At 37.9% G+C, this 25,635-nt stretch overlaps 1 protein-coding gene across 1 annotated transcript in view; it reads right to left on the bottom strand.

Moving 5' to 3' along the window:
- LOC148351475 (neurexin-3a-like) overlaps positions 1 to 25,635 on the bottom strand; it is a 137,184-nt gene that overhangs the window by 14,979 nt on the left and 96,570 nt on the right. Inside the window, exons 14-19 of the mRNA XM_088354952.1 lie at positions 24,794 to 24,913; positions 23,640 to 23,821; positions 12,411 to 12,582; positions 10,131 to 10,220; positions 5,976 to 6,277; positions 3,980 to 4,073 (exon numbers count right to left, since the gene is read on the bottom strand). Of these exons, the coding sequence (XP_088211078.1) occupies positions 3,980 to 4,073; positions 5,976 to 6,277; positions 10,131 to 10,220; positions 12,411 to 12,582; positions 23,640 to 23,821; positions 24,794 to 24,913 (960 nt within the window). The remainder of the gene's footprint in view (positions 1 to 3,979; positions 4,074 to 5,975; positions 6,278 to 10,130; positions 10,221 to 12,410; positions 12,583 to 23,639; positions 23,822 to 24,793; positions 24,914 to 25,635) is intronic.

Consider the following 25,635-nt stretch of genomic DNA (forward strand, 5'->3'; position numbering starts at 1 on the left):
AATTTAAAAAACAGGGACCTAACATTATTTCGTCTCGATTCTGATTAAAAAAATAATAATATATAAATACTACTAGCGTAACAATATTACAGACATATTGCAACAAAAATACTACAAAAATATTACCACAGTAATATTAAAATATACTAAAGAAATACTACAAAGATACTAGTATGGAAATACTATCAAATACTATTGTAGAAATAGTACAAAATAAAAGTACAGCCACACTTTAGAATACTACAGAAATGCTACTGCAGGAGATCTGCAGAAATACTACAATGCGGTGCTCGGAATCAAATGGACTCAACCATTACAAGGCATTAGAAAATTTTCGGCGCTGCACTGTTCATATATCTTTTTTTAAATATTTTGTTGTTGTTGCGTTTTTCATCATATGTAAGCATATCCGTCTTTTATTAAGGAGAAGAGAGTTTTGAAAATGCTATAATTTTTTAGGTAGCTTGGGTTGAATTTGGGGGTGTTTGAACTTGCTTGTGAGGATCGCAGGATTACGCTTGTACGCTGGCCAGCTAAATATGCAATACATAATTCTCCTGCAGGATCAAATGAAAGAGGCAGGCCGTTATGAAAACAGATTACAAAGGATGTCCAAACTACTTTTGCAAGCTGCATTTTGCGACCTCCAGTAAAAAAAAATCTGGATTGGTGTTAAATTTTTCCGCTCTGCCTGTTTTATGCTGACATGTAAAAGGAAACATCATTTTTCCTTAATTTGGTTTCTATAATACGACAAACATAACACAAACGTTTTCCAATGCTGCAAAATGTGTAGAAGAGATATCCCATTTCAACTAGGGGTGTAACTGTAGGATGAGAGGGAAGACCAGCTGGTATGAGATGACGGGTGGGAAGTGGCTGGTTTGACTGCAGCTCTCTCACTGGTATCGGGTTGTAAAAAAGACGAGATAAGCGTTGTCGCCTCGAACGCAAGTCATATATTGTAACATGAAGTTGCGGCTCTCAGGTTGCCTGGAGAACTTAATTACAATGAAAAACTCACAGGAATTTCTCCTCTGATTGTTTTCCTCTCTCACCCCTGTCACCTGCGTTAGAGCCGAGCTGTGTGGGCCCAAACTCTGCCCCTTTTAAAGAAGCAGTGTAACTCAACCTCTCGCGACACTAATTTCAACACAGAAGTCACATTAAAAGGGTAAGAACACAATCCTGTCATAGGAACTTATTTAAAAACAACGTAGCTGTTTTTTAAAGTGACTTCTGATTTTGGTTGTTGTATATTTTATATGACAGCTAGGGACATTCTACTTTTGTCGCTCGGGACAAGGATGGATGCATTGATTTGGAATCAAAAAAGAAAAAAAAAGGATGAGCAGCAGTTTACTACAACAGAGTAGTCAAGGGGTGCGTCATTCTCCACACGCGCCGCGTCCAACTTAGTCATTTTGATAGCAGGCTAATATAGGTAATATAGATACATACACTATGTATTGCATTTGCTCTAAGGCTTATAATGCTAACTTGTTCATTTGGGTTTTTTTTTTTTTGGTCCAATGTGGCTCTTTCAACATTTTGGGTTCCCGACTCCTAATCATTAAACAGACATTTTTGGAATTTGTTCAGTGATAAGAAAAAAAATGGATAAAGAAGAAAAAAGTATGTGTTTAGACTAATAAGGCCCACACAACATTACATTGTAAGGGATTCATTTGGGTTGACAGAGCAAATTAAAGAACTTTTGAAGAGTTTTAACAGCCATCTTATGAAATTGATCAATCAATGACACAGAAGATGGATAACAGAGAACAGTATCACTTAAGTATGTGAGAACCGAATTAAAAAGGAAAAAAGACGATGCAGGATTGGCATTAGATGCAGATGGGGTGGCAAAATGTTTTTCAGCAAAGCAAAATTAACAGTATTCTCGTCATGCAAATCAATGGACAGCATTCATTTTGAGTAAAAGAAACCACAGTACCCAAAGAGTAAGGCAATTTGAAATGGAGAATTTTTTTAATCAAAAAAAATATTGTCTTGTTTTTTTATTTTTATTTTTTTACTCAAATGAAAGTGTCATCAATTCATATATTTTCACCTGCATTCTACAAATAGCCAAAGCAAAGCAATGAACCGTGATTTCATACTGTGCATGCACCTTTTTTGAAATGCAAAATGCGTAATGAGCAAATAAAGGAGAAAAAAAATGGTATGACAAATTTGTACCTCACAGAGCATGCTATTGTCAACATAAAATACAAAATGTCAGGGTTAGGATGATGTGAATTTCTGTGTAAACATGATCGGATGACAGGGGCCCTGTCTTAGTCTTTCTTCACATATCTCCATAAATTAAAAACTACATCTTGGACGCCGTTCGCATGATGAACTTCTACGTACTCTTTCCAAGAAATCAGGACCACTCACCCAATTGGCTGACAAATGAGAAAAACTAAGAACTTGAACCAGGAGTTTTAAATCAGTGAATACTGTATTCCCAAATTCATTAGAATGATTGAGGAAAATTTGTTTTCCAAAATGATGCTAAATTAAATATTTTTGTATTTAGGTACAGAATAACAAATGGTCTTTAAAGGGACATTAATATTTGATCACTAGATGTCACTGTAGTGAAACTTAAAATGAGTGCTACAAAACAACAGGGAGATTACCAATCTCATAATTGTATGAATGCTTTCTGTCATTAATCAGCTAGGTAACAAACATTTATTCATATGAGTAGGTGGCAGCAGGACTTTTTTCATTTTTTATCTTAATTATCTGCTCATGAGGTATGCCAATCTATTTAATAACTTATTTTATTTGTTGAAGATTGCACTGCAAAAAAATACAATATATTAATTAAAGTTATAATCTTGCTTATAATTTTGTTGTTGGTTATTATTTTAAAAAATAAATAATTAAAAAAAAGTTCAGCTGAAAGATAGTTTTGCTCATTTTAAGTGCATGTAAGTTTTCCAGAAAAACAAGAAAATAATAAATAAAACTTGAAAAACAGGTTGAAAATATAGTAAACTAAAAAATAACAGGAAAAATATAACAAAATGAATTACCCGTATTTCCTTCTAAACCACTGTGACCACAAATTATAAGAAACACCTTATACACAAGAAAAGACACAGGAAATCTAATGTCGAGAATTATTTTTAATCACTAGTTGTGCTTCGAGATTTTTCAATGAAAAAAAGTGTGCCTTGGCTCCAAGAAGGTTTATTCAGATTTATTTTACTTAAAGTAGTAGTTAAATTTATAAGGCAAACCAGGCCCTTTGTGGAGAGCCAATTTCGCTTATGTGGCCTTTGGTAAAAACGAGTTTGACACCCCTACACTACACAATACAGCGACATCTTGTGGTCAATCATGACACAATCTCCCTTTAAAGTAAAACTCAAAAAGTAAAAAAAAAGAAATACACAGAAATTCAATGATATCTGTTCTCTTTCTCTTTCTCTCTCTCTCTCTCTCTCTCTCTCTCTCTCTCTCTCTCTAAAGCAAAAAATAAAAAAAATGCAAGCTCCAACTGAAAACACAGACAAGAAAATATGCAGATGAAATGAAAATAAACAAAACAACCCACTACCAAGAATATAATTCTTTTAACAAATCCCCATGTACCGATTAGAAAAAAAGAAATGAATGGCAGCATCACTGGCTCAGAATGGTTCACATAAATACAAATTTCATTCCTTTAAATATGATTGCCTTTTTTTCCCCCGAATTGCAGAAATTTGCATGTGACCATGTTGAGCCTGTCGGATGACCCCATGTGCAAGTGTAGTTCATGACTGATACGGTAAACGACTTTCTGCTCTGAATACGAGTTGGGAAGTACCAAATGGAGCCGAGGGAAGCCGGACGGATTGTTCTCCGATCGGGTTACACTTTGTACAAACATGGGGATGTGATGTTTGGGAGACTGCCATTATCCGTACTGGGGCCGGAAGCATGAAGGCACATAGAAAGCAAGCAAATGCAAACTAACCTAGCCCACCTGGATGACCAGTTTCACACTCCTCCAGGTCTTCGTCGTCACTGGAACACTCTGCCGATGACACCATGTCGTCCGTCGTGTGCTTCTTGAGCCCAGTTTGATGTCGGAAAACAGCAAAGACCCCAGCGGGCCGGGACATATTAGAGACAAAACGACACACACATTATACAGAAACTCCATGCTGTATCACAAATTACTTATCGCGGTGCATTTTGATTGGCTAAATGGTCACCCCCGCCCCTTTTTCCACTCGTGTCAGCCTGTGTGTCAATGCCATTAGGGTCTGAGATGTACTTGTACGTAAAAGCGCTTGACAAACCTACATTATGTATTCGTAAACATTTTTTCAAGTTTCTGTAAAAGCCATCATGTCAAAATCACCAACAAATCACCGGAAAAAAGCACCAACAGACAGAGGAAGATCCTTTCTATCGCCAACAAACTTGGACTTCTTGATCCGCTAAACTTGCTCTGGAGAAAATTTCTTGACCAATGATTTTTTTTTTAAGTTAACATTGTCATGATGTTTCTTTGCTCAGAATTCAAATCAATGTTTTTGTTCATTTACTGAATGAAAAAAAATTTTGTACCACTAGAGGGCACCAAATATTACACACTATCCTTTTAATACAGTTTTGAAATAAAGCGGCAACATCATTTTTAAAACTATAATTTGACAGAACAGAAGTTATTCGTAAAAAAAAAGCAACAACCCTGTTATTTGTTAAATTGAGCCTGTAAATTGGGTTTGTATTTGTATAATAAAGTAATAAATTGATAAATAAAGGTTTCTACTTTGGGGGTTTTTGACTATTGCAGGACATTTTTGGAACGTGAGGGATTAATGCACACTATTTTATAAGGATGAGAAAATTATTGATTTGGTACAGATTTTACTGATATTTTGAGGCCTTCCGTTTAAATTGGCTCTTGTTGATTTTCAAGCACATGAATTATAAGGTGTCGGGACTAACACATTGCAGAAAAACTCATTCCTGGAGCAGAATTACTCTTTTTGGCAACGGGTTCAGTAACTTGTTATTAATACAATTTGGTAGCTCCAGTGTCATTAATACTTGGTGCGTTACTAATGTTAGTCTGACAATTTATATTTATAGTGTCCTCTGAATGTTGAGAACTTTTGCTTCACTTACATTATGGCCGGAGAAAAAAATACAACATTTTTAACAGTACCGGGAAATGGAGAAGGAGATCGCTGAGTGGTTTGAAATCCAGAGACAAAATAGATGTGGAGTGTCTCGGCCTACTGCTATGGCTAGTCTATGTAACTACTTTCACGAACCCCCCAGCCAAGCCTATATCTCACCAACGAAAGATCCATTACTATTAAACGGATGACCAACTCGTTAGGTTACTGCTATTTTCGTTACTGTTGTATACCAATCTCCACCTGGCTCAACCAGAGGATACCTGATGCTAGCTTTCTTATACTAAGGGGAAGCCCTCCAATTTTGTTATACTATTGTAAAGAGAGAATAAAAACCATTATTACTGCAATTTTGTGTTTTGTGTATTTATTTGTAGACCTATAGTTGTTATTTTGTTAAAGTCATATATATTATATGTTACTGATATTTAATAAACAAATACCGGTAAATGTTTCTATTTCATGGGTTTTAACTATCGCTGGAGTTTTTATGAATTGGACCCCCGCGAAAACACCGTATATTATTTGTTAAAAAAAATCTTGGGCCTATAAATAGGGTTTGTTCTTTGGTTTCAGTGTATGATAGACTATTAAATAAAATCAATAGATAAAGGTTTCTACTTTGCCGCTTTTTACTATCATGAGGCTTGTTTGGAACCCAATCCCCGTGAAAAACTAGGAATAACTGTATTTTAAATAGGAGAGTTTCGGCTGTTTTCTGGGAATATAATTTGTCTGGCCCGGCCACATGTCACAATTAAAAGTATTTCCCGGATAGCCAGTCTGTACAGTTTTAAAAGCTTGTGTTTTGACCAGTACCGTTGAGGAGGACCTGTGTTTCCGTGTGGTGGTTGTGGACATCAGGGTGGTGGTCTCAGCGAAGGCGGTCGACATATCGGAAGGGACGGCAGTGGATTTGGCTGAGCCCGCTCCTCCGGGGGTGTCCCCGACCAGCCTCACGCTCCCGTTGATCTTAACGTTAGGGTTGGTCTCAGCCGCCATGTTCAGCACCTTAAGGCCATTGTAGAAGAAGCCCGACAGCTGGCCCTGGAATGGCCTCCCGCGATCACTTCCACCGATCGCAACTGTGGCTTGAGTGTTGAAAATGGTCAGCTGCCGCCCTACAGGAGCAGTAGGAGTTTGATTAGAGCAAGTAAAGATCTGTATGTTGAGTTGGGTTTTTGGAGTTGCAATTAATAAAAAACACATGTCCATCTGTTGTGTGTACGGGTGCAAAAATAACAATTTTAAAGGACACAACCTTTTTGCAATTCCCAGAGGAAATGGGCCTTTTCAACCCTTTTCGTGCTGCCTTTTGTATATATATATATATATATATATATATATATATATATATATATATATATATATATATATATATATATATATATATATATATATACAGGACTGTCTCAGAAAATTAGAATATTGTGATAAAGTTCTTTATTTTCTGTAATGCAATTAAAAAAACAAAAATGTCATACATTCTGGATTCATTACACATCAACTGAACTATTTCAAGCCTTTTATTATTTTAATTTTGCTGAATTTGGCTTACAGCTTAAGAAAACTCAAAAATCCTATCTCAAAATATTAGAATATCATGAAAACGTATACAAGTAGGCTATTCAACTAATCACCTGAATCATCTAATTAACTCGAAACACCTTGCGAGGGTTTCCTGAGCCTTAAAAACACTCAGCTTGGTTCAGTACACTAAATCACAAGTATGGGGAAGACTGCTGATCTGACTGCTGTCCAGAGGACCATCATTGTTACCCTCCATCAGCAGGGTAAGACACAAAAAGAGATTTCTCAAAGAGAAGGCTGTTCACAGAGTGCAGTTTCAAAGCATATCCACAAAAAGTCTGTTGGAAGGGAAAAATAATAATAATAATAATAATAATAATTTCCTTTGTATTGTCATTCTTTAAAATGTGGCCGGAAACGCTGCACAACCAAGAGAGATGACCGCAGCCTTAACAAAATTGTGAAGAAGAGCCGCTTCCAGAATTTGGGGGAGCTTCAAAGACAGTGGGCTGAAGCTGGAGTCCAGGTATCAAAAGCCACAGTTCACAGACGTGTCCGGGAAATGGGCTACAATAGCCGTATTCCCATGGTCAAGCCACTTCTGAACTCAAGACAACGGAAGAAGCGTCTGACTTGGGCTATGGAGAAGAAGCACTGGACAGTTGCAGAGTGGTCCAAAGTCCTCCTTTCAGACGAAAGCAAGTTTTGCATTTCATTTGGAAGTCAAGGCGCCAGAGTCTGGAGAAAGGCTGGAGAGGAGCAAAATCCAAATTGCTTGAAATCCAGTGTGAAGTTCCCACAGTCAGCAATGGTTTGGGGAGCCATGTCAGCTGCTGGTGTTGGTCCACTGTGTTTCATCAAGTCCAGAGTAAATGCAACTGTGTACCAAGAGATTTTAGAGCACTACATGCTTCCATCTGCTGAAAAGCTCTATGGAGATGAGGATTTCATTTTCCAGCCTGATCTGGCACCTGCCCACAGTGCCAAAACCACCAGTAACTGGTGCACTGACCATGGCATCACTGTCCTTGATTGGCCTGCTAATTCCCCTGACCTGAACCCCATCGAGAATTTGTGGGGTATAGTTAAGAAGAAGATGAAAGACACCAGACCTACAAATGCAAATGAGCTGAAGGCCGCTATCGAAGCATCCTGGGCATCAATAACACCTCAGCAATGTCACAGGCTGATTGCCTCCATGCCACGCCGGATTGATGCAGTAATCCGTGCAAAAGGATTCCCAACCAAGTACTGAGTGCATCAATGGACATTTTCAAATGTTTGATTTAGTTTTGCTGTTATAAAATTATTTTTTTACTTGGTCTGAGGAAGTATTCTAATATTTTGAGATAGGATTTTTGAGTTTTTTTCAGCTGTAAGCCAAAATCAGCAATATTCAAATAATAAAAGGCTTGAAATAGTTCAGTTGATGTGTAATGAATCCAGAATGTATGATATTTTTGTTTTTTTAACTGCATTACAGAAAATAAAGAACTTTATCACATTATTCTAATTTTCTGAGACAGTCCTGTATATATATATATATATATATATATATATATATATATATATTATGACCTCCTATAAAACACGGTAACAACAGAGTACTAATATTTTCAACAGTTATTTCCGAGAGATGCATAGCAAGCGTGTAGCCCCTGACACTAATCAGTAACAAAGAAGTAGCAAAAGTATCTAGCTTAGCTTCAAAAAGGTTGGTGATTCCTCAGTTAGGGCCCGGTCACACAGCCGTTTGCGGCTGAATCACGGCCAGAAATTTCTGCCTGTGAGGGGGACGCTATTGGACGCTTTGAGACCGCCATATAGACGAGATACAGCAGTGCTTTACTCGCGGTCGGAAATTCACACGCGGTTGGCCGCACGAAAAAGTTTTGAGCTGCTCAAAACTTTGAGCACGTGTTAACCGCGGGCGGCACACGAGGTAATGACGCGGAAATGACGCGGAACGACGTGCTCTGGCCGCGGCCAGGGCGTGGTTACACATGGGTAGGACGGGAAATTTCAGCGGGTCATCGTGGGTGGAGCATGGTCATAGCATGTTCTGCGCCTGTATCGCGGTGTTATTACGTGAAATTCGCGTGTTACGCGTGTGACGGTCAAACGCCTTTCTCCGCGTACATATAACGTAGGAGTCGGATTTGGGCACAACACCGGCTCGGGAGCTTTTATACCCGTGGTCCACACGAGAAAATGACGCGGAAATGGCGCGATGAGGAAGCGGAACAGTCGCCAGCGTCTGTTTTGCAGGCATACCACCGATGAACAGCGGGTTGGCCAATTTTGCGCATTTTCCATCGCGGACAACCACAGGCAAAAAAATAAACGCAAAATTTTACCCGCGATACAGACGCAAACGGCTGTGTGACCGGGCCCTTAGTTGAAGCTGAATCTACAGCTGGGATCTCAAAGTCAGTTTGCTTCTGGCGCCGGCTCAACATGGCCGAATCTGTTTTCAGACGGTCCGGATAAGTTACAGAATGTAAACACCAAATTTTTAGATATGTTTTTCAGTATTGTAATAGATCATTAGCCTTCATTGGTAACCTACCCCACATATTATAATGATGGATGACAAGGGATCTTCTCTAAATAACAAATGTATTCACAAACAATAGTGACATATACAGTGGGACCTCGCTACTTCGCGGTTCGACGTTCGCGGGTTCAGAGCTTCGCGGGTCTAAAAAATATTAATAATGAAATAAAATAATTAAAAATATATTTATTTATTTATTTATTTATTTATTAGCATTTTTGAAGGGGCGTCGCTACTTTGTGGTTCCACGTTTGCGGGTTCAGAGCTTTGCAGGTCTAAAAAAATAATAATAATAGAATAAAATAACACAAAAAACAAAAAAAACATTTTTTGGTTTTGCTTTAAGCATTTTTTAAGGGGTGTCGCTACTTCGTGGTTCCACGTTCGCGGGTTCAGAGCTTCGCAGGTCTAAAAAAATAATAATAATAGAATAAAATAACACAAAAAACAAAAACAGTATTTTTTGTTTTTGTTTTAAGCATTTTTGAAGGGGCGCCGCTACTTCGCAGATTTTCACTTTTCGCGGGTGGTTTTGGTCCCCATTAACTGCGATAACCGAGGTCCCACTGTATTTTCGTGTTTGGAATGGAATGTTTTAACTGTTTTTTTTCTAATGGCTGAGTATTTTCAGTTTTACACCTGAACCAACTCACCACGCTATATGAACTGAACTCTGCCCTCTAGCGGCCAGAGAGACCATTTAGTTTGCATTAATAAAAATCACAAGTATTAAAACAAATGACCCAGCAAGTTGCTTATTTTTTGACACAATCAGAAATTTATAACGAGCCAGATCCGTGACGCGAAATGTATGTTTCACAGGTGTGATCTACAGATTCTATCAAACAAGTCTATATCATTACAGTTACTATATCATGAAGATTTACCTTTTTCTTGTAGCCATTCTTCTACTGGCCTGGAGTATTTGAAAGGAATTTTCTTATTTGCCATTTGTAAGCGTTCAATGTCACTGTTCCCTAAAAATAAAAAAATAAAAAATATTCACAGATTTAATTTCATTGATGTTGTGATTACAACAAAAAATAATATACGGTCGATGTGACAATTTACTGTATAACAACATGCATATGTTTCAAATGTAGAATGCAAATATTTAAATCTACATGTATTTTTATTGAGGGGAATACTCATAAAGACTATTACTGTATGACAAGTTGAACTCAAACTGCAAAACCCGAAAAGAACTACAGCAAATCTGGTTTCAAGTCAAGCAATTCAACCGTTATATATATTTTTCAAAATGTTCTTTTTTATTCTTTTTTTTATTTCTTTTAGCGGGTTAAGGAACGACTCTTAATCTTGGTGGTGCACAGCTTACTCTGAGATGAATAAATGGAAACAAAATGGAAACAATAAGTTATTTCCATGTTGGGCAGCACGGCGGCGCAGTGGTTAGCGCTTGTGCGGCACAGTTCATGTCATGGGAACCTGTCGTGGGTTCAAATCCAGCTCCAGACTTTCTGTGCGGAGTTTGTATGTTCTCCCCGTGCTTGCGTGGGTTTCCTCCGGGCACTCCGGTTTCCTCCCACATTCCAAAGACATGCATTTCAGGTGAATTGGCCGGTCCAAATTGTCCCTAGGTGTGAATGAGCGAATGAGTTGTCTGTCCCTGTGTGCCCTGCGATTGGCTGGCAACCAGTTCAGGGTGTCCCCTGCCCACTCTCCGATGATTGCTGGGATGGGCTCCAGCCCCCCGCGACCCTACTGAGGATAAGCGGTACGGCTAATGAGATTTCCATGTTCTAGTGGTTATGGTTTTTGTTTGGATTTTCGGGATTTTTCCCGAACAAATTCTTTTCACCAACTGAATTGGTGTAGTTGCTAATGCAAGATTTTGAATGAACTGTGTTGCATCCTGTGAGGGAAATTATTGTTTTATTATATTTTGAATGTGCCATTGTATGACGTTATCCTCAAAAGTACCTTAACAAAGCCAAATATTATATCCAGGTGCTGTTTGTAGTCTTGCAACAATTGTTGCCCTTCTGGGGCCTGCTAATTATTAATAAAGATGGCCTTCGTTCTGGTGCTGGGAAGAGCTCACAACTGTTTCCTCTTGGGGCCCGCTAACTATTAATCAAGATGGCCCTCACTTTAGTGCCGGGGAAACCCGCTTATGAGCTTGCCTCCCTTCCTACATTCCTCCTTACAGACGCATTTTATCATTTATGTTACAAAGTTTCACTATTCTTATTGCTCATTTATTATGGTCACACGCCATCGAGCGACCAGTATTATTCGCTCTATTTAAACATGTGTTCTCTTTCTAAACCAATCAGATTTTTTTCTTGTATTCATAAGACCTAACTTAAGCCGATCAGATGTGTTGTTCTATGCCTGTGCTTTCCTATAAATGAGCCTCTATTCATAGGCAGAGCTTTTTTCCTTCCTGAGCCCATTTTGGAAGCACACGCCTCCGATGGAAGGGCTATAAAAACCTAAAGCTTAGACTCAGAGTGTGTTGTTTTCTTCATCCTAATACAATCTTAAATTTTAACCTTGACACATCCAGTGCTGAGCAAATGAGGTCAGCAATATTTGCCGACTGATCAATCGTTGATCAATTTCAGTGATATACTTCTGTAAAACGTTGGTTAAATGCGCACCCAATTTCTGAGTTCTTTAGGTGGAAAACCTGCGTACATTCACGAATCAATACTGCATAAGAAAAAAATTACAGCTTTTTCTTTTCTTTATCTTCGGCCCGGTACCAAATACCGGTAAGTGGCCCGGCTGTTGCCGACCACTGTATTATACGCTAGACAAAATAATATGTAATTTACCAATAATCCTTTTTGGAATACAGAACATTCAATTATTTCCCAACAAAAAATGTATGTCCCTATGTAGTTGTCAATGAAACCCCAAAAGGACACAAGCATTCGATCACAAGTAATTTATACTATTACTTTCCTACACCATTAACATCAACAACACATTGAAAATACAAAAACTAAAAAAAAAACGAAGTTAAAAAGTTAAAAATTGTAAAGTGAAAAAAGGTTAGGATCCAAAATGAAATGGATACCAAATCATAAAGTAAATTGATATAAAATATTCCTATGATATGATAGAGAAACAGCAATAACATTTTGAATACTTTTAACAAAAACGTTGTTGTATCAATGAGGTTTGAGTTGTGGTACCTGTTGGGAAGTGCTCATTGATGGACCAATTATCCACCTGCAGTGTGGCATTGCCTCCATTCCTGGTGAAGCGAACCACGTGATACTTGCCATCGTTGACCGGAGTGCTGCCCTCCTGGACGATGATATCAACCGTCCCGATGTTAAAAGTCACACCGATCTTGCCTTGTTGCTAGAAAGGAGACAACAATGGCCGCATTACAACCAGTGGTTCTCAAATAATGGGAAAGGTCCAGTGGGGGCACAGATACTCTTCACTTTGGAGGACTTTTTAGCTTAATTTTCCAAGAAGAAAGTACAATTGCACCTCGACTACACTAGGGCACAGTGTCGTTCTCATTGGAAGAGTGTTTTGTTTACATTTAGCCTCCACACAGTTCATGTATCACTGAGTATAAGCAATGAGTATGGAGTGTGACACAAAGTGGAGCAGACCCTCAAGTGACTCCATTAAAAATAGATTTGACACGGATGTGGAGACAGGCAAAGAAAGAAGGGGTAAAGAAACAAACAAAAGTCCCCTACCAAAATGTAAGACAAGGTAGTTAGACGAAGCCTACATCGCACTTCACCGCAACCACGAGGGGAGACTTGCTGTTATGAATGTTAAAAATGTTGGCAGTGGACAGCACAAAGCCCAATAAATTAAGCTGTTTCTAGGACATTAAAACTCAATCATGCTGATGAGGCACTTGAGTTTGTTTCCAGTGAAAATACGCCAAGAGGCTTAGATATGGCATGGATGGTGGTGAGGCGTTAACGCCAATACCAACCAATTGTTTTTGTCCCCACCGATATTATTGCATCACTCAAAAAAAAAGATATACTATATCTTGGAGAGTACAAGAGGATTTCTTCTTCTTTTGGGGGCGTAACAGGAAATAATTGATAAGCCCTTGGTTTGCCAGGGGCGAAACTAAGGCTGAGTGGTAAGCGCATCCGCGATCATGGGATCAAATTCAGCTACCATCCTTCCTGTGCGGAGTTTGCATGTTCCCCCAGTGCTTGCCCAGGTTTTGTCCGGGCACTCTGGTTTCCTCCCACAATCCTAAAAACCTACATGTGAGGTTAATTGGCCGGTCCAAATTAGCCCTAGGTGTGAATGAGCGAGTGAGTTGTCTGTCTCTGTGTGCCCTGTGACTGGTATGCAAACGGTTCAGGGTGTGCCCTGCCCACTGCCTGAAGATGGCTGGGATGGGCCCCAGCAACCCGTGACCCTACAGAGGATAAGTACTGCAGTGATGGATGGATGGATGGTTTAGCCACTCGTGAGCTAAAGTTATAACTGTACTTATTTGTTTGCATTTTTCTATTTTACAGTATTGCAGCTGAAAGGCAGACTACACCAAGATTTAATCACTGTGTGAGAAGTGATTTCTGGTTAACAATGTCCTCAGAAGACAGTGGTGGGCCATAAAAGCCTGCAAGACCTTCTCTCCTAGCCTAAAAAAACCTAATCATGTACTTATAAAGAATTCCAAATTGTCTCTCAGCTTCCTTTCATTGTTTTTCCCTGGTTGCACTGCTTCCAGAAGTGTGTTCATATATATGCATTTAACATAACATTTCCAGGGTCAGTAATCTACCTGGAGGCCTTGTTAGCTTAAAATAAGCGTCGATGAAGATTTTGTCACCCTACCTGGCCTGCTGCTGCATTTTGCCTGCCAGGCAGAAGAGTGAGCCAAATCTACACTCACACCCGTACCAGAAACTAAAAATTACAGGCAAATAGGAAGCTCAGTGCGGTGCAGACTTTTTTTCAACCTCAGAAAAGGACAATGCCATTTGTTTTTTGTGTGGTATGGTGGTCTGCTACTGTGGAAACTGTTAGGATTGTATAATTATATTTATCCTACAGTTGATATTTAAAATGTTATATGTGTTCTCAGCCATTTTGAAGAGTTCTCAGCCTGTAAATTACTTTCCAAGGCCATGAGTTGTGTTTTGATATACAGACTGTGTTTTGTTCTCACATACCAATGGATGTACCCTGACCTAGAATGACCTCTTCATGCCATAACTCAAGATTGTTTTTCACCAAAGAGCCGTGAGAAGAAGGAAATGAAGTCTCTCCCAAAACAAAAGGAAACCTTCCATCATCGGCCGGAAACCAGGCTTTCCAAAGAAGACTGATTAACTCTACGTAGCAAAAGTTAGAATACAGTCTCCTTTGTTAGATAGAATCCCCGCCCCTCAGTAAAGAGGCATGTATTACAGGGCAAAAAACATAATAAAAAGAAGGAGATTTGGAGATTTCTTCAGAGCCCAGCTAGCGAGCAAGCGAGGAGATTCGTAACAGCTCGATCTCCGGGGCTCTCAAAATGATGATTAATAAAGTAACTAATTCTAAATAACCGATTCTCTATGTCTTCTTTTATTTCAGAGCGTTTTATTAAAAATGTTGGTGACATGAACCTAACATTTAATTGGTCCTTCGAAGCCGGATTCCAAGATACCAGATGATTCCAGGACGCGAGAGGAAAATCCAGGAAAGACTGTGGCCACAGCATAAAGACCCTTTTTCCGGGACTGGACCTTCCCTCGCGGGCTGGGATCTGACGGTTGACGGAAAGCCAAGGACTTAGAGAATCGTGAGTAAAATTTATTCATAACATTGTGTGCATACCGGTAAAAGTAAATTGACTCGCGAGCGCGGGGGTTAGATTCTTAAGGTTTAAGGATCCTCCGTCGAAAAGATTAAGAATCCTCTGTAGAAAAGGAAAATCTTAACAGAGACAAAGATTAAAGAATCCTCCGTTGAAAAGGAAAAATTACGGTGGGCAGATTCTTAACAGAAAAACCCTGACAATTCTAGACTCTATCAGGTAAATAGTTTTCAGACAGTTAAAATTCCGCGGGAGGCGTGGACTCCCCTAACCCAGCGCTTTAAAGTTAGTTAAATTTCACAAGGATGTGCGGAGTCCTCTGTCAACTGAAAATAAGTGGAAAGAAAAAAAAATAAGAACAAGCGATGTAAGAGCGTGATCACGATAAAAAACAAGACGTCTGTGTGATTGAGAAAGAGCGAATGAAATATAAAGTTGCCCCTGGGCAATTGTATTTATATAAAAAATAATAATAATAATAATAATAAATACTCGATGAACTCATAGGTGAAGAGTCATTTATAGGGAAGACCCGACCGCAATCGAGCCTCTGTGTTACTGGATAAAAGTGAGAAATTTGGGAAAAATATAAATGAGCTATTTAGATGCGTTAAATCAAAATAATGCCAGAATAATACCGAAAAAGATAAAATATTCCTGTTTTCAGTTCAAAAATTGGTAAAAAAAGGACTGGGAAGAATAGGAAAAATCTAATTGAGTGAATTGAAATACACTAATTTGAGATAAGGGCATTTTTATACCAAAAAATATTGAAAAAATTGTTTATAAATACTTTTTTTTTCTCTTTCAATTAAAATGGAAAAAATGGATTGAGTGAAATTCAAATGAGTAAGATAACTCATAAATAAATAGATGCCATTTTCACATTAAATAGGTGAAGCTAAAATAGTAGATTTAATTGGTTTAAAGAAAAAAAAAAAGAAAAAAAAAAGAGAGAAACATAAAGGGGAAAGTTAATTAAATATTAAGAGAGATAATTTGGTGAAAATTAAGTGAGACTAACCTTAATACAATAGATTGGAAAAAAAAACCTTACTTTTTCAACATTGAACTGTTTTAAATCTAGAGTAAGTAAATGGGTAGAGTGGAGCACATTATAGAGTGCCTTTGAAGATCTTCATTGACTTGAAATGCGTTGTTTAGATGCAAACCATTTGCGATTTATGGCATTACCTTTGTGGAAATACCGTAATGTATCCTAAAAAGGAGGATAACGAATATACAGGGCCATAACATTCACATGCGCTAATACCCCCCAGGCCATTTACCCGCTTCCGAGGAGAAGCCGGAGCCTGGTCACATAGCATGTCAGGAGAACTAGGCAAAATACTTTCCCCCTCACCACAAGTACGGTCACTGGCACCTATAGGTGAAGAGGGTAGGGTTTTACCGCCCGATTCTCAATGGCTAAAAGGCCAAGTGGACCCCCTTATTGACAGAGTAAAAAATAGATATAGATAACGAGAAACTGATTAATCCTGAGTAGGTCAGATCATGGGTCATAGCACGGCCTTGGCAGTGATTAATTAAAAAGGGATGACGTGATAGGAGTGAAAGAAGAGAAAAGGGAGTTATTTTTCTGGGTTGAATAATGGTTTTAAATCTAGAAGGGGGATTCACACGTGACACCGAGCAAGCTGTGAATAATAAAAAAAAAAGAGGTGAATATGAGGACGCAGGAATTAAGTGGACACTAAATTAAGGAGAAGATAAGGTTATAGTTATAGTTGATACAATATTTACACAGAAATATTTGCATGTAAGATGTTACATACAGTTGAGATTTGTGTAATATGCATTTGGTGAAAAATAGTCAAAACATGTGACAGTAATTTTATAGATAAGCTATAAAAATAAAAGAAAATTATATAAAGGATGAAAATCTATTTGAAGGCAAATGAACATAGACATAACATATTGTTTTGCTTTAGAACAAGAAATGAGAGAATTGCAAAGTATTACAATAATAAATTCGACTACAAAAATACTGTAGTGATACAAAAACTACACTATTTTGTTGCCATAATGAGAAATATCATAGACTAAAAAAAAAAAAAATATATATATATATATATATATATATATATATATATATATATATATATATATATATATATATATATATATATATATATATATATATATATATATATATATATATATATATATATATATATTAGTGAACTATCGTGAAAACACTGCAAAGGAAGGAAACGTTTGATTTTACAGCAAAAGTGTTGCTCTAACGATGTTTTTGAGTTTCAGAATTTTGGTTCTTGTCTCATTTGGACTCAACAATCCGCTGAGGAGAAAATGGAGGAACGGTGAGGAAAAAAAGTAGCATTACTAACGATGATGAAGATATTTGAATGGGATGAACGATGGTAAGTGAAAAACCAATTTTTATGATATTAAAGGAATATGTCAACAATAAAGGCGTTACAGGTGAGAACCAGAAAAGTTTTGTGTTCATATTCGGCCGGTATGAACCATAACTATGATAAGTAGATCTCATCTTGTTGGAATCCATCACAGCGATCATTGAGCAGCGATTGGAGGACACCCTGAACTGGTTGCAAGCCAATTGCAGGGCACACAAAGATAGACAATTCACTAGCTCATTCACACATAGGGACAATTTGGACCAGTCAGTCCACTTGAAATGCATGTTTTTTGAAAGAGGTAAGTAAACCGTAACAATGAGAGCATGCAGGCTGGCTTGGAACACACACACCTGTTCCCAGGTCCTTAGTAATGCGGCACACGTGCTGGCCACTGCGCCACTGTGCTGCACACACATATATAATATATATCTCATCTCATTTTAGCAGCTGCACCGCTTATCCTCAGTAGGGTTGCGGGGGTGCTGGAGCCCATCCCAGCAATCATCAGGCAGTGGGCAGGGGACACCCTGATATAAATGATTTTTTTTAAACTGAACTATCAATAATGATAATATGATAGGAATTTTGAATTCCGTGTACTAGCTTGCTAAAAGATTTATAGATCTTGGCAGAACCCCTGAAATTTAGTGATACAAAGATCGAACTTATAAATCGGTGACAAATATAGATAGATAGATAGATAGATAGATACTTTGTTCATCCCCGAAGGGAAATTCACATTTCCAGCAGCATCCCTGAGCTGAGAACAATCGAGAACAATCGAAAATAACACGGGAGCTGCTGGAGTGGCTGCCATTCGTGACGGCGCCGGAAGAAAAGATTCAATTTGAATCATGTACAAACAAACAAACAAACAAAATAGTAGATGTCTGCGTATTCATTCAGTTTTGATCATCGAATTATTAATTTATTTTCTGCATTTGTTGATGGTAATTGCGAATAACAGGCTTGTCTTTTTCCATTTTTCTACTTACTGTACTTTTCTTTAACATCTTAGTACAACATAATTCGTGATATCAATCATCAAAGCAAATGAGCCGTTTGAAAGCAAGCTCTCTTTGATGAATTGAACAAGGAAAAAAGCCGTTTGTCTAATAAAAAGACTGACCTTCGCTCGACAAGAATTACCAACAACAATGACGTAATCTCGAAGCGACGAGATCTCATTAGCGAAGATCGGCGTGCAGGAAAATAAAAACTCATACAAAATAACGATAAGGTTTGTAATGCGTTAAATCTTTGTCAAAGAGTAAACTAAATGATAATGACAATTTAAAGGAAAAAAAGTTGCGTCCCCAGCATTAATGATGCGTCTTGGACAGGTAAGCGGGAAAATGAAAACACTGAGTGTATAATACAAGATAATTATACAGAATAGTTTAAAAAGAAAGGATATTTGAGTAAACAACTAATCATTTTTCGTTGAAAATGCGAATAGCAAAGGGTAATAACTTTAAGACGTGTAGTTTTGCTCCTAATAAAGCAAGGACGATTAAAGCAATGAAGATGACTAAAAACGGTCCATAATTTTAGTGTCAATCTTCTCGTTCGTAAATGGACAAATTCAAAAGAGGCGTAATACGAAAAAGATTATTTCCTTAGTTGTTCTCGTATTCAATAATACATTACTCTCAATAAAATAATCAAAATTTTGAAAGAAGTTTGAAAATGACGACAAACTAACACAGAAAAGAAAATTCAAGATTAGAAATCATTAATAACGTAGCTGAAGCTATTTCAGTCAATGAATGAAATGTTTCCTTTAAACAAAGGAAAAAAGAAACGTATTAATAGTCGGACCAGATCATGTTGATCTGTATAGCCTTGATCACAAGGGATCTCGAAGGGCTGCTTAAAACAAAGACTAATGCGTAAAGACAAAGATTGTTGCGCGGAATAAAGATTATGAAAACAAAATAAATACACTCAACAAGATAATTCATAAGTGACAAGTATGTATTGCTCTATATTGAATCAATAACAAAAGATTGATTATGATTACAGAGAAAAGAAAATACAATTAGAAAAGTTATGACATTAAGTTAGATTTGGCATTTTTAGAGATTTTTTAGATCTTTTGAGATTTTTGATGTTTAGATAGTGTGTGGGTTTGGAATTTTGACAAGTTTAGCCCAAAGGACAATTGGGAGGACAATTGATTACACACTGAATTTTTTTTTAGAATGAGTGTTACGATTGACAAGTGATAAACAAATGTGTAACAAATACTGACTTATGGTTTGGTTAAGTTAAAAGGAAACGGTTTCTATGGAAGAGAATTTTTAGAAGACAATGAGAAATAGATTGAACAATCTTGACGGGGTTCATAAGAAATGAAAATAACGGATTAGTTGATTTCGAGACATATCATGCTGATTTAAAAATAATTGCATGGGAAATAAATGGATAGAAATTAATTAAACTAAGATAATGTCTACTAGTACTTAAATTGAGAACAATTTGAATAATCCGGTTAATTTACAAAAAATCCCAGTACGAAAAGCACATAAATTAACGGGACTCTTAAGTGCCAGTGAATTCCACAAAAAGACTCTTTCCTTTCTTTTTGACAGTCGGTGCACTCTCCAAAGGACATGTAAAAAAGAAGTCATGGACAGAGATTTGCTGAAAGAGACAAAGACATCAGTCATCCATTATCTGCGCCGCTTATCAACAGCGAGGCCAAGGGAGTGTTGGAGCACATCCCAGCTGCGCTCATCAACAACGAAATCAAGGGGGTGATGGGGCACATCCCAGCTGCTTTTCAGACAGCTAACAGGAGATTCCTGCAGTCGTTGCCAGTGGAATTGACAGAAAAGTCAATAAAGTCATTTTGTGTTTGACATGGACACATTTTTGAAAAAGTATTTTTGATGGGCCAAAAGCAACATTCAAATGGTGAATGTAATGTGGAATAAGCAAATCAAAAGACTGAAAGACAACAACATTCAAGAATACGTCTGCCTGAAGTTATATAGAGTCTTGTTAATACAAAGTGTAAATGTACTGAGGAAGATTGTTTAATTAATCTTGCAAATTTATAAATGCTGTCTTATTTCACTCGTATTCATAGATAGTGAACTTAGGTTTTAACTCAGGGGGGAAGTTTTGAGACATTCAGTAAAATAAAAGTTAAAACCTAGTTATGTCTGCAAAATTGTCTTCTGAATAAGCTCTCCATATAACTTTTTTGAGATTCAAATTACGAAATTTGGACGGATAGAAAAAATATTACACAAAAGAAATGTTGTAATATAACAAAATTATAATGTTTGTCAAATTGATTTAGAAAAATCAATTAAAATAACCATTCACCATTAGAAAATCGCCCACATTGAGAACATTTTTGAATAGTATTTTTGATTTTTGGCAAAATCATTCACTTTGAGCGTGAATTACCTGCTTTCTTTGCAAAATACTGTTATTTTGAACAAATTTACTTACTGAAAAGATAATATATAGGTTATGATTTTTACAAAAGGTAAAACAAAGAGTGAATCATAACAATAAAAACGATTTTTGCTAAATTGTTAATTTAACAATCTATCCTGGGAATGACCAGCAGCAAAATAGCACATAGAAAATCAAAAGAAAATGCAAATAAAAAGTGCATACAAAATTTTTTTTTTTTTGAATATGATCAATCTGCAAAAGAGAAAACACTCGATCACTCAAATCAGGGTAAACGATTCTGACAAGGATAATGGTTAAACTGATTCAGTGACTGAATTTAGTGAAAAAGCAAAATTTGAGATTTAGAACTAACAATTTAAAAAATAAATTGTTTATCTTCGAGTTGGAGTTTTGGGATAGAATGCTCAAAATTGATAGGGCAACTTATAGTGGGGATTTTGATTTTCACGTATAATAAATATAAAGACAACTTAAGAAAATATACAAATCTATAAATGAATTTATTGTTTTGTTTTTTTAATTTGTTTTGAGCCATGGAAGTCTCAACAGGGGGGAAAGAAGGCATAGAATAAACTATTAAAAAAAAAATATATTTTTAAGTCTGTTCTTTTTTCCATCTATAGCTTTCCCTGCTGATCAGATGACAAAGTTCTGTCAGTCCAGGGAGCGTCAAACTTAACTTTTCTTTAGCTTTTCTCATCCCTACAGGAGATGGTGACCCCTGCTGAACAGATGACGGACTTCTGTCAGCCCAGGGAGCTTCAAATTTAACTTTTCTTCCCAAGGGCAGCGGTCAGGGCTCTGGGGAGGCTGCTATCTCATGGAAGAAGTTAGCTTGCCACATCCGAAAAGAGGTGCAGTCCAATGTGGACAACTGGATGGTGTCACCTCATCTACAAGCAACACATCATCACGGCAGGAGGCGTCGGGGTGCCTAACGGTGGCCATGCTCATGAAAAACAGCATCAAAGCCGCCAATGATGTCCTAATCTATTCTCCCGAAAGAATAGGAACGCCAGTTAGTTGAACCAGGAGATTGGGTCTTGATAAAAAGCAGAAAGAAGAAAAACTGGCATTCACCTAAGTGGGAAGAGCCCTACCAGGTGTTGTTAACCACAGGCACAGCAGTAAAGATTGCAGGACGAAGCATATGGGTTCATTTGACACATTGTAAGAAAGTAATTAAATACGACTAAAATAACTATTTCTATCTATCTATTTCTATCCGTAACCGTTCTCATTTGCGTCATTGTAATAGCATTGGGGTACTTGCTGTAGAGCTGTAGTTCCTCAACAAACTTTCAGAGGAAGTCTGGCTACAAAGGGGGCTGTAATTATAGTTTGCAGTCATCTCAAACCAGTGAAGATTGTCCACAACTCTGGAAGTATTAGGAGGAATTGCAGATCTACAGGTAGAATGCTCATTTTAACGCATATACAGCTGTCTTAACCATAAAAATGACATGGTGGAAATAGTAATGACACAAATGTTGATGATGATTGCCTGTCTCTGCATTTTTCCTGATTTTTACTCAGATCCTGGTGATTATGACGGCAACCTCTGTTGTTTTATTCATGAATTCTCTGTTGAAAATCGTATTGCGAAGTGACAGTTGAATGAAGTATTAATATCACCAGTTGGATAAACAGGAGGGAAATGTTAGGATTGTATAATTATATTTATCCTACAGTTGATATTTAAAATGTTATATGTGTTCTCAGCCATTTTGAAGAGTTCTCAGCCTGTAAATTACTTTCCAAGGCCATGAGTTGTGTTTTGATATACAGACTGTGTTTTGTTCTCACATACCAACGGATGTACCCTGACCTAGAATGACCTCTTCATGCCATAACTCAAGATTGTTTTTCACCAAAGAGCCGTGAGAAGAAGGAAATGAAGTCTCTCCCAAAACAAAAGGAAACCTTCCATCATCGGCCGGAAACCAGGCTTTCCAAAGAAGACTGATTAACTCTACGTAGCAAAAGTTAGAATACAGTCTCCTTTGTTAGATAGAATCCCCGCCCCTCAGTAAAGAGGCATGTATTACAGGGCAAAAAACATAATAAAAAGAAGGAGATTCGGAGATTTCTTCAGAGCCCAGCTAGCGAGCAAGCGAGGAGATTCGTAACAGCTCGATCTCCGGGGCTCTCAAAATGATGATTAATAAAGTAACTAATTCTAAATAACCGATTCTCTATGTCTTCTTTTATTTCAGAGCGTTTTATTAAAAATGTTGGTGACATGAACCTAACAGAAACACCACATGTTGACATAAACACATTAACCAACACCTGTAAATCAGTTGTCTCTATGGCAACAGAGCCAATGTGGGTCATTTGATACTTAATTTGTATGACTGACTTTATTTTAAAAATATTGCTCAATGGAAGGTATTTGTACAATATTTATTTTCATCACATTGCTGCGTTTTGGTTTAGTTCGTTGTGTTCTAAAACATTTCTAATAGAAATATTTCTAAATATTTATTTTTACATTTTTAATGTTTGCAATTAAGTTATCTAAAAAAAAAGACACATTTTAGTGCCTTAGGTGTTTGTGCCGGGTTACTGAAATCATAAACTCGAGGGGGGAGGGTTTAATTATTCAATGATAAAGACATATTCAAGTAAACAGTAGCGGTATCAGATTCATTTTGATAGATACGGCTGGATTCAATCGACACCAAAATTCCCGGTATTGCCCACCCCTGGTCCCAACCACAGTATTCTTGCATGTTTGCATCATCGAAACAATTGCTTGATCAAAATAGCTGTGAACTTACAATATGCAGCATGAGATAGTCCCCAAGACCAGGAGCGCTGTCAATCCTGGCTAGGATGCCGTCTTTGAGCGATGTACTGAAACCGACAGTCAGCCTATCAGTCCTGGTGCTCGGTCTCTCGTTGGCCGGCCACTTAAAGGTTATGAGGCCCCCTCCTTTGCCAAAGATGTACGTGGTTCCAGCTGAGCAGAGAACAAGAAATGATGTAAATTCTGGAGACGAAAGCCCAGGCCCATTCTAACCCAACTGTCGAAGATGATAATTTCAGCCAGACCTTGTTCGGATTTCGGGTTCTCTTGACGCAATCCACGTATTTGTTTTCTTTCAAACTTAACAAGTTTTATTTTGACTAAAAAGTTATGTCATGTATTCCTTTGGATAATCTCAATGTGCCTTACCAAACACGAGATTTGCCCGGATATAAGGAAATTTGGTCATTGGCGATCTTGGCCAGAGATGTTACCTGTACCTGTGGGGGTGTTTAGAAGCACTTTAAGGGGGCACTTTTGGCACAATTGCCATTTCCCTTTGGGTTGCCACTCTTCACTCTCTCTCTTATCTCCCCCCTCTCTCTCTCTCCCTCTCTCCCTTTCTCTCTCTTTCTCCCTCTCTCTCTTTCTCCCTCACTCTCTCTTAAATCTCTCTTTCTCTCTTTCTCTCTCTCTCCCTCTCTCTCTGTCTCTTTTTCACTCTCTTTCTTTCTCTCTTATTCCCTCTCCTATTGCACTCGATCCTACCTTATTTGGTCACTCACTCAATTTTCCTCCTGACAGCTGCTGTCACTTGTCTTGATTTCCCTCCTGATACGACTCTTCCTTTTCTCTTTTTGGCTCTGTGCTAGTTCTTTGTCTTCCATATCCAACCCTGGCACTCTATTGTACCGAAGCCTTGCCTGCGTTCTGATTGGAAAAGAAAACTTGGGGAATTCCTTGTCATTGGCGATTTTGGCAAGGGTTGCTACTTGTGACCCTGAGGGTGTTTATAGGCACTTAAGTGGGGCACTTTTAGTAGGGCGGTTTATGTTTGTTCAAGCTTCAAACTTAAAATATTTTAGTAGTTTAGCGCATTATGTGGACTTGACGTGTATGTGCATGATCTGTGAAATTATAAATAACTAACTTGTAACTTACACACGAGTGAAAAATTGTACTCACGATCGTTGCATTGCGTTCCAGTGTAGGAGGTCATGGAGCAGTCACACGTGTAGTTCTCCCACTGCTGAATGCAAATGCCCATGTTGGCACAGGAATCTTCCTGACAGGTAGTGCTGGGGCCTGCAAAGTGCACATGCATCCAAAGGTTCACAAATCTGAATTAATTCACAAACCTGCAAAAACATTGTTGGATTGTCTATTAACTCTATGAATGAGCTCAATGTATGTTTTTCATACTTCGATGAATCGAGTCTGTTAAGTGTCATATTCTTGAGTGGTACTAGTACATATGCAATTACAAAAGCAATCCTTCAATCCACCCATCCATTATCCGCGCCACTTATCCCCACTAGGGTCGCGGGGGTGCCAGAGCCCATCCCTGCCATCTTCTGGCAGTGGGCAGGGGACACCCTGAACTGGTTACCATCAAGTTGCAGAATAGCAATCCTTTTGTTTTTTTCCAAATTGGTGCTTGCAAAGTTTTACTTGCTTCCACCATGAGTATTGATTTTTTAACCTTCCGGTATCGTTTTATTTTACAAGCACCACACCCAGGGATTGGCAGTAACAAGTTACATTTACTCCGGTACTTGACTGAGTTTTGGGACACTTTGTACTTCTAGTAATATTCTTAAATCATTTTCCTTATTACTTTTACAGGAGTAGATTTGAAAGGAAGAAACTGCCCTCTCACTCCGCTACAATGAACCTGTTACTTAAATCCCCTCCACGTAAGAACACGTCTGTCTGTCTCTGCTAAGGCACATTTATTTTGTCAGACCTACGCTATCTCCGTCACGTTTCTTTTATTTGGATTTGACCAGTGACCCAAACAACCACCA

This window comes from Urocampus carinirostris, chromosome 15, assembly GCF_059441175.1.
Source record: "Urocampus carinirostris isolate Australia breed hairy pipefish chromosome 15, RoL_Ucar_1.0, whole genome shotgun sequence".
Lineage (NCBI taxonomy): Eukaryota > Metazoa > Chordata > Actinopteri > Syngnathiformes > Syngnathidae > Urocampus > Urocampus carinirostris.